The 9007-nt window shown below is 39.7% G+C and overlaps 1 protein-coding gene across 4 annotated transcripts; it reads right to left on the bottom strand.

Moving 5' to 3' along the window:
* Window positions 1-248: 248 nt before the first annotated feature.
* Window positions 249-8662, bottom strand: LOC103714186 (uncharacterized). 4 transcript variants are annotated; one of them, XM_039125462.3, is made up of 9 exons: window positions 7045-8662; window positions 6124-6188; window positions 5803-5947; window positions 5648-5730; window positions 4229-4681; window positions 3600-4139; window positions 2487-2699; window positions 1621-1776; window positions 249-1005 (listed from the first exon to the last, which is right to left on the bottom strand). In XM_039125462.3, exons 1-9 carry the CDS (start codon window positions 7070-7072, stop codon window positions 874-876), a joined length of 1815 nt encoding a protein of 604 aa, XP_038981390.3. In that variant the 5' UTR covers window positions 7073-8662; the 3' UTR covers window positions 249-873. The 4 variants fall into 4 exon arrangements, with proteins under 4 accessions (XP_038981390.3, XP_038981391.3, XP_038981392.3 ...); XM_039125463.3 differs by having other exon boundaries at window positions 5648-5724; window positions 7045-8469; XM_039125464.3 differs by having other exon boundaries at window positions 7358-7826.
* Between the last annotated feature and the right edge of the window lie 345 nt (window positions 8663-9007).

Below are 9007 nucleotides of genomic sequence, written 5' to 3'. Positions count from 1 at the left end.
AACGCCAACCACCGTTACTTAACCTCCATATTCCGTGGAGTCCGCAGAGAGGTCGGACCTTAAGCAACGAAAGAATCGTATAGCTTCCAGAAACCGGGCACGGATGTTTTTCCGATCAACATCAAACCACATAAACCGAAGCGATCTGATAAAGCCAAACCAAAAACCAATTAATTAACAAAGCTCCTTAGTTTCAAGGTCGCCAAGTTAAGGGGTCAATAAAAAGCCATCCGTGACAGTTCAGGACCTTCTATAATTAATCATCCATTAGTCGGAAGGGAACAAAACAGATACAAAGAAAAAAGCAGGAGAAGATTAAAAAAGAAAGAAAGAAAGAAAATATTTTTGATTCCATTTTTTTTTTTGCAATTCTTTCTTTACCTTTTTTTTTCCCTTTTTCTCAATTTTACTACACCGTATTAGCGCAAATCGTCAGCTTCAGTTTGGAAAGGTCGACCAACCACCATCTACCAACCCACCCACCCCGACAAGTGGGACTTCACCTTGACTAACCATACAACCACTAGAATCATGAAAGAGAAGAATAAGAACAACTAATTCCCTCCAAGGAGAACGAAAGCTGGGGGAAAATTCTACAGAATCTGTCGCACCGGACATGTCGATGCCAGTAGCACTGGTCTGGGCATACTTACGAACAGCCATCGAATCTCTCCCCAATCATTGTAAGCTTGCTCATGAGGAATTACTTTCAGAGGCACTGCTTCTTTATTTCTCAATGCCGGATGCCCAACAGGTTTGACTGTTCTATAATTCCAAACTGCATTACCTAGTCTGTGAGCCAGAATTCTTAACCTTAGGTTGGGATGCCGCCGTCCTGCCCTCGCCCACATTTAGACAGGCATCCTTCAGCTGTTACTTCGCTGCAACCACCATTGTTTGCTCTTCCTTGGTCTTTCCGGCAGCCATCTCTGTCAACTGGGGACTCGAAACTTCAAACTTTGGATCACCTTGCTTTGCAAATTGGGCCAATTCATCAGCTTTTGGCTGGATAAGGTACAAATAAAAGCATTAGCGAAGCTCTAATGTTGTCAGTAAAATACCTAAAGATTGTCATTCCAACAAGGGAATAGATTCACAAAACATACAGCACAGAGCACCTCATAATATTATCAACTATGATGTTATGATGTCAATCAGTAACCCCAAGAAATACAAAATTTCATGTAGCATATAGACATTATATTTGGTTATTTACCAGCAACCAACTATATCTTTTCCTAGTATGCATGGCTGAATTCTATTCCTAGTATGATCCACAAAACTTTCTGTGTCACCAGAATTTGCCATGATGCAAAACCAATTGGATCTATTCAACCGGTGGCAGTTAGCATTCAGGCACATGGTAAATCCAAGAAATTTTACATTAACAATGCCAGCCCCTAGATTGCATGAGACAGTTCTTTTCCAGTAAATACACGACTTTTCAGCAGATGTGCATAATGCCCAGCCACTTTATCAGGATTCTTTTTTCTCTTGCTCAAACATAATAGCATAACAACCTCCGCAGTCAAAAATGTACGGCCAACAACAGCCGTGCAATTAGATGATTGAAATCAGAATAAAATAAGATCATGGTACAGGCGTGAAGGAAAACATTACCATTGAAAGAACCAAATTTGGAGTAGGTTGCTTGCTCCTTTTCTCCTGCATGCCTTTCTGCCGATTCTCATAAAAGCCAAAGTCATCCAGTATGGAAGCCTTTGAGGAATAGCTCTTAAAAATGTTCAACATCTCAGTACCTTGGGGAAATTTCACCTGATATAAATGCATTATAAGAATTTGATTAGAAACAATTTATATAATACATACATAGCTCTTAAAAATGTTCAACATCTCAGTACCTTGGGGTAATTACACCTGATATAAATGCATCATAAGAAATTGATTCGAAACAATATACAAACATACATAAATTCAGTACGTCCAGACCAAAATCCCACAACTGGACTCAAATCAATGAATAAACGAAGGATTGGAGCTAGATAGTGCATATACATAGTGGCATGTCCACCACCTTACTGGAACTCCGGATTGGAACAGCTAGTGATGAGATGCTGCACTATCCTTGACAGCTGGACTAGCCTTACAAGAACTGTGCAACATATTTGTGAGAGAAATCAGAGCACAACACCAGCGTATAGATAGTGCATCACGCAGACAAGTTACAGACTCCTTCCTAACATGCTGATTTCAACGAGATGCAACCAATAGCTTACAATAATTAACATTTATGGCAAACCAGAACTGATTGAAAAGGAATTAAATAATGCATGAGTTAACATCAATCTAAGAAGTGTCATTTATCTTAAAAGCAGTATTAATAAAATATATAATAAATCCAAAGTTCATGTTTAATCAAATTTTGCAGAATCAGACATGAACAGGACTGGCCATCTCGGCATTTTGATAAATCTGGTGATTTGCACAAATTATCGAGCAGTTACATTGTAGTTTATGAAGGGTACCTCTTGTGCATCTCTGCTATTTGTAACAGGCTTGTTGTCATTGTTCTCCAATATTATATGACGAAACTGTCGATTCGGAACATCCTTTATTATGTGCCACTTTACTGGGAAAAACCCGTTCCACTTGTCTTGTTGCCAAAAATCCATGTTCTTGCCAAAATCTACTCGACCAATCATTTCAGCTACACCACAAAACTGACCACTTGCGTTAACCTGAGCATTATACAAAAAATTAAAAGATGAAAGTAAGCAAAGAGATAAGCTGAATATTAATTTGCAACAGAATCCTTTTAAATGAAAAACTGCATTACAGTTAAGCTACTAACATTCTCTTAGCAATTCTGTGGGTGGAAAGAAAATGGAATTTAGAATGGCAAAGCTAGCAATCTAAGTCCCACAAACATCAATCTCAAAAGTTACAACTCAAAATCTTGCTGTAGCTGAAACATACCATGTATCACCAGGACAGATTTGTAGTAGCTACAAAGTTACTTAAAAATCAGAAGCTGTAATGCAGTTGGATTACCATTGTCTAAACATTGCGTGATAAATTTAGACAAAACAATAACAGCATTTAGAATGAAAAGGTAAAAAAACATACTTAAGTCCTAGACATCCCAATGTCTTCATCCAAATTCCAACTTGTTACTGAATTTAATCATATTCCAAAAGTTTAAGCAAGTGTATGCATCTTAGACATGCATCTCGATAAGAAACTGATGACCAAGATTAAGAATGTCTTTATCGAAATAATTGCAGCAAATTACTGGCAGGGCTCTAAGAGATATGGGTGTATCAGAGTCAAGTAAATGTTAGCACCATCTGAGATCCACAGATATTTGCTCGACTTTAAATTTCCACTAATTTGATGAAACCTTATAGTAAAAAAGGTCTCCTCAATAAGAAGTTTATTTTCTTATTAGATACAAACACTTATATGAATGTTACAAATACAAAAAAAAGGCGCAACTTTATTCAGCTGATTGTAAATTTGTAACATTGGTTACCCAGATGCTGTTGCCTAGCAAATCATAGCCCATAATTCTAGTTAATATTAATGATTATATCAGGTTACATCTATAATTAGGCCTGTAAAAGGATCAGTATACTTACAGAAAAGAAAAGAAACACAGGACACTTGCTACCATTTCCTGCCATCTTCTCCTGTGCAACTTGAAAAGCATTGTCAAGCCTTTGATTTCCATTTGAAGTGCTTGCCCATACATTATACTTAATACTCTTGTGAATGTCATCTTCACTGTATGATTTTATCACATAAAACAAAGCATGATCATACTTTGTAGGAAAATCAGGATGGTTAAAGTCATCTTTATTTACAATAGCAGAAATTGAGATGCTACTGTTCTGATTCTTCTCAGCAGTGAGAGATCCAACTGGTGCAACCTCAGAGTTCCAAGAACTTTTGGAGCTATTTGTTCTTGGACCACGGTTCTGTTCATTTAGCAAATCAAAATCGCCAAGGCCATGTAGCTTGTTTCTTGCTTTCAGCTTCTCGCTGCCAACCAAACTTCTTCCATCTTCTTTCAAATTAATGGAGCTGCTTGGATACAGCAGGCCTCCTTTCCCTTGGTTAGTGTACGAAGCAAACTTGTTTATGGGAAGATAACCTTTGGATAGAACAGCAGCAGCAACCTATACATTAACAATGTGCCAAAAGATAGCACAAAATTTGCATTCAGGCAAAGGTTCTGAAGTTATTAAATATGTATAAAATGCATTACCTTATTCGCCTGCTTCAAAGGTTGACCCCGTACTGCAGGAGTCAGTGACACATCTAATGCTGGTGAGGATCCTTTTGTTTCTAAGGTAGATGTTGTGGTTGGTGAAGCTTTTGAATGGGCAAGTGTGTGGCTCTGGGAAGAGAAATTAGGCTTGCTACATGGATTTGATGGATTCCCGTTAATTGTTTTTCCTTGGAGTGCACCTGGAAAAAGAAGAGATGGATCCCATGGATATGCAGGAACCAGCTCAGGTCCATAAGAAACTGGTTGAGGGACAGGCCCTGGAGATGCAAGTGGTTGAGGGATTATTGGAGTTGGGTAATATGGCTGTTGACTCAAGTACTGTCCATCAACACCGACCATAGCTCCAGGTAAGAATGTGCTGTAAGAAGTATATCCACGTTGAATGCCTGGCATATAGTATACAAAGGATCCATTATCTGCTTGAACGGCCTGAGATAAAGCATCAACGTATGTTAGTGCAGCCCGATATCGCATAATCAGCTAGTATCTTACAAAAGCATAAGTCATTACCCATACGATCATTTATCTATCCATGACTATAATCATAAATAAAGATACAAAAATCAGAGGGAGATGCTTTGATGAGTAGATAAGCTGTGTGATGGCCTAGCAATTACAGCTAATCAGAAAGGTAAGAAATCAAGTATCTTTAACTGAGGTATTTCCTGGTGATTTCACCTTTTATTTTTTTATCTCATTGTTTATATCCATTAGTCAAGAGAAGGAAACAAAGTGAGATTTCCAAGCTTATCATTTCCAGTTAGTTCCTACACATAATAGGATGCCATGGAAAAGGAACTAGACACATCATGCTCCACAAAAGGTTGTTCATTTAACTATGTTATTGGAATAAAAAGTTCGAGAAACTATAACAGTTTTTAATACCCATTAGAATGCTATTGAAATTTCTTGTTATTCAATAAGAAAAACCTTCCATACCTAATCAATAGTTACAGAAAAATCAAATTTAAGAAAAGTTAGATAGTAAAGAAATGCCTGAACATCCATTGATAAGATACAAGACAACATCCATCTTGGAAAAAGTGACAATCAGAACTTTTATATAGTTTGCAACCTATATTATGTCCGATTGAATAATAGAAATAGCAATAATGATAATAGTAGTGATGATAGTAATATTAATAGTAAAAGCAACTTGACAGCAAGAAAAGAAAAGCAACAGTAACTGTAAAACTAACAGTATATAGCAATAGAGTCAAGAAGAAACTAAATGAGGGACAAAAGAAACTAGCTTTCTGGCGTTCCATGAGCTGCACATGTATTTTGGCTTGCCCCCGGATAAGGAGAAATACAAAAACTAAAAACGACTTCAAAGTAACAATATATATATATATATATATATATATATACAATAATGCGAATAAGAAAACTTACAGGAGGCTGCATTTCTAAGCCATCAGATCCCAAAAGGTAACTTTGGTCATCCCATTCTCCAAACGACCCATTAAACCCTGTGCCTGCTCTACCATCAGACAAGGGAAAAATATATCTCTCGAAAGCTGATAAAACACATAGGATAAGAGCCAAACCTGGATAGTAGTATCCATAGTAATACATGCACTGATCGCCCACCAGAGCTTTCTGGTCCACCTCACTTTCTTTGATACTGCTCGTTGCATCCTCCGAGGAGATGCAAGATGTTGAATCAGAGGGGCTTGCATCTTTAAGGCCACACTAAAGATAAACAGAGAGGCAGAAATAGGATATTGTTAAAAAGCAACCCAGAGCCGGAACTTAGTTACATCTAAGACTGAAAGAAATAGGAAGACAAAATAAAAAAAGAAAGATCAAGTGATAAAAAATGGGAATTTTTATTATTATAGAATCAATCAAATGAGAACAAAGCATACCATCTTGACATTGCTGGCTTTTGGTGGTAGGTCTATCTTCAGATTTTTCATAGCATCTTCAATAGCTGGAAAAGTCAAGGCTCACAAATTCAGAAATTCTTCCGAAAAAAATGAGAACTTCAAGTCTTTACAATAGACTCCAATACATCAACCTCATATTGGATCTCACAAAGCACACATAGTCCCCCAAAAACCAATACAAGTAAGCTAATGACAACCAGTATACAACACAACCTTGATCAGTCTCGGATCTACGGAACAACAAACTATTGGACAGATCGAGACGTAAACATTTTTATCATTCTTATATGAATCCTCGCAGATCCAAGGTCTAGAAACTGTTTCAATAAATCCATCGATCAAAGACAACAGAAAAAGGAGAAAAGAGAAACAAGGCAACTGATGAGAAATGTTCGGAAGCATGAAATTCCAAATGAATCCAATCTCATCAAAAATTCCAAATGAGAAGCATCGACATAAGCCCCGAAAGAACCAGAGCTCTACTCAAACTTTTGACTCAAATCAACAAAAAATTTCTGAACTTTAGAGCCGACAAGACCGTCAGAAGAACAGACATCCAATACAACAATATCTAACCTTTAAAACTGCTGGAAATTTCTATATAACAGACATCCACAATAATTCACTAAACGCCGTCGCAACAGCTCAACCAATCCAAAACCAATTTTTTTTTGTCAAAAAGGCTTGGTTACAGATCTGAGCTCCGATCAAAGAAGCAAAAGAGGCCTAAATCATGAACAGCGGATGGGGAGCCATTAAAACATCGATCAAAGATTCGCTACCAAGCACCAAACCCACGATATATCAAAGAAATACTTTCTTTTAACGGCACGAATCCACGAAATTATATAGAAACGAAAGAATAAAGAAAAAAAAAACTTTTATTAAAATTAAGGATACCCTTCTCTGGTTTGGCTGCCGCGTCCATTAGATCACACCACAAATCGCCGCAAAAGAACCCTAGGCTTGTTCTTCCTCCCTCCAGCTCGAAGACAGAACCAAGAACCCCCCTGCCGAAACCCTAGCTCGATCGGCGGGCAAAAAGACCTCCGCGATCGGTGGCGGAAGTCGCCGGAGCTGGGAACCGCTTCCGAGGAGCGGAGGAGGACGAACTGACGTAGGAAGGAAATGGCGGCGACTTCGTTTCAGAAGCCGGAAAGGGCCGCGAGGGGGATCGGGGTAAAAAGGAACGGCAGGGAGACGCCCACGTTACCTTTCACAGGCGATCTTACGGTCCACGCCGCTTCGCGCTCCACAACAGCTGGGCTATTGTCCGTCGGATACTCCGAGGATCAGTAGCCGGGGGGCATCTAAAATCCACAGGGCGTCTTTCCAGTGTTCCGTAGAAATCTTCTAGATTAACCGTCCTGAATCTCCTGATAGACAGAACGACGTAGTGGTTTTGTCGTGTAAGCTTCTAAATTTGTTTGTTTTGGATGGTCCTCGTTAAGATAAAAGACTTGTGAGGATATCTGTATTGAAGTCATCCGCACGCATGGGTGCATTACGGGCGGGTATCGCGTGATGGGCAACGCCAAATATGGCATGTGCGCTTGTTATGGAATTTCTGACCACCACCGGTGAGCTCACCGGGGAAACGGTACCGCAGACGACCCCGGAGATTTGGATGTCGAATGTTGCTAGTAAAGGAAACCTGGCGAAGGAACCCAGCACATGGAGGCGGGGTTGATGCCACAATAAACAGCGTAATTATTCTCCAAAGCTTTCAGACTCTTCGGTGTAATTGGCTAAGGCGGTGGGCCCTCACTTTCTTTCTCTCTCTTCCATTGCTTAATGGAGAAGCTTTGGGCAAGTCGGAGCTCAGCTCCTCGAAGGCTCGAAGCTTCCTCGAAAGGGAACGGGGAAGGCGAACAGCACGTCATTGGTGACGTGGATCTTTTATCACCGGCAACGCGAGACTATGCAGGAAGAATCGAGGCCATGACCAGTAGGTGTCGGACACGTCACCCGAGCACAGAAGTTCTTAAACTGGGGCCGGACAGTTAGGTCGTGGGCGGAAATGGAAGGACGCGTGACGCCATGGGATGCAGCCACGTGGATGGTAGATCTTGTCCTTGTGATTGCCTGAGATGTCGTGGTGGTCCTCAAACCCCGTATTTTATTTTTAGCCGTCGTGATCACCTCGTGGATGGATACCTACCCTGCGGTCACAGCGCATACTTTTGAACGGATCGCGGCCTCCACGCGTTCCCACTTGGTTCTCATGGTGCCCTTTCTTTTGATGCATGCTTAAAACTTTATACCTAAGCACCGTGTCGGCAATCTGGCTTTTGGATGTGAAACCATCTTGCATGTTCCCTTCTGCTAGCCTCCCAACAAAGAAAAGTGAAACATGTCACAATTTATGGGCAGAGTGGAAGTAAAAAAATGTGGCAAGCTCTAAAATTGCATATAGTTCTCACTACTAATTTAAAGATGGTATAATTTGTACATAGCACACATAGATGAACACTATATTTATAGCATAGAAGTACCGTATAGCGGCTACAGAGACAACGATTATTAGATGATTTCTCAAACAAACCGCTCTTAACCTTATCGGATGGATCTGTATTGCATTTGAAATAGAATTAGCATTATTAATTGCATGGTGATATGGCGATATCTTCAATCATGCAAGATACCCCTACTCTTTATTATTTCTAGAGGTGGTTAGCTTATAATGATTGTATAAGTATGGAGGAGGGAGTATTGGAGCATTGTGGCTTTCTTTGGTCTTCTTTAATCGGAAGTCAGGGAATCGAATCAACTTGCAGGATAACCTTATCTTCAAATTGGGGTGAGTAGCTTATGCATTATGCCTCCCTAATGTTGCTAGAATCAAAGCGAGAGTTTCATTATA

Source organism: Phoenix dactylifera, chromosome 1, assembly GCF_051530095.1.
Source record: "Phoenix dactylifera cultivar Ajwa chromosome 1, Ajwa_hap1_PhDact_Kaust_v1.1, whole genome shotgun sequence".
NCBI lineage: Eukaryota > Viridiplantae > Streptophyta > Magnoliopsida > Arecales > Arecaceae > Phoenix > Phoenix dactylifera.
The sequence above is the reverse complement of the archived record's forward strand: the minus strand, read 5'-3'. Positions and strand labels throughout refer to the sequence as shown.

Excerpts from the sequence above, each read along its gene's own strand:
- LOC103714186 (XM_039125462.3), bottom strand. The coding sequence starts at position 7,072 with ATGGACGCGGCAGCCAAACCAGAGAAGG. Across the intron at positions 5,948-6,123 it reads AAGCCAGCAATGTCAAGATG|TGTGGCCTTAAAGATGCAAG; the intron begins GTATGCTTTGTT and ends GTTTATCTTTAG. Across the intron at positions 4,682-5,647 it reads GCTTAGAAATGCAGCCTCCT|GCCGTTCAAGCAGATAATGG; the intron begins GTAAGTTTTCTT and ends GCTTTATCTCAG.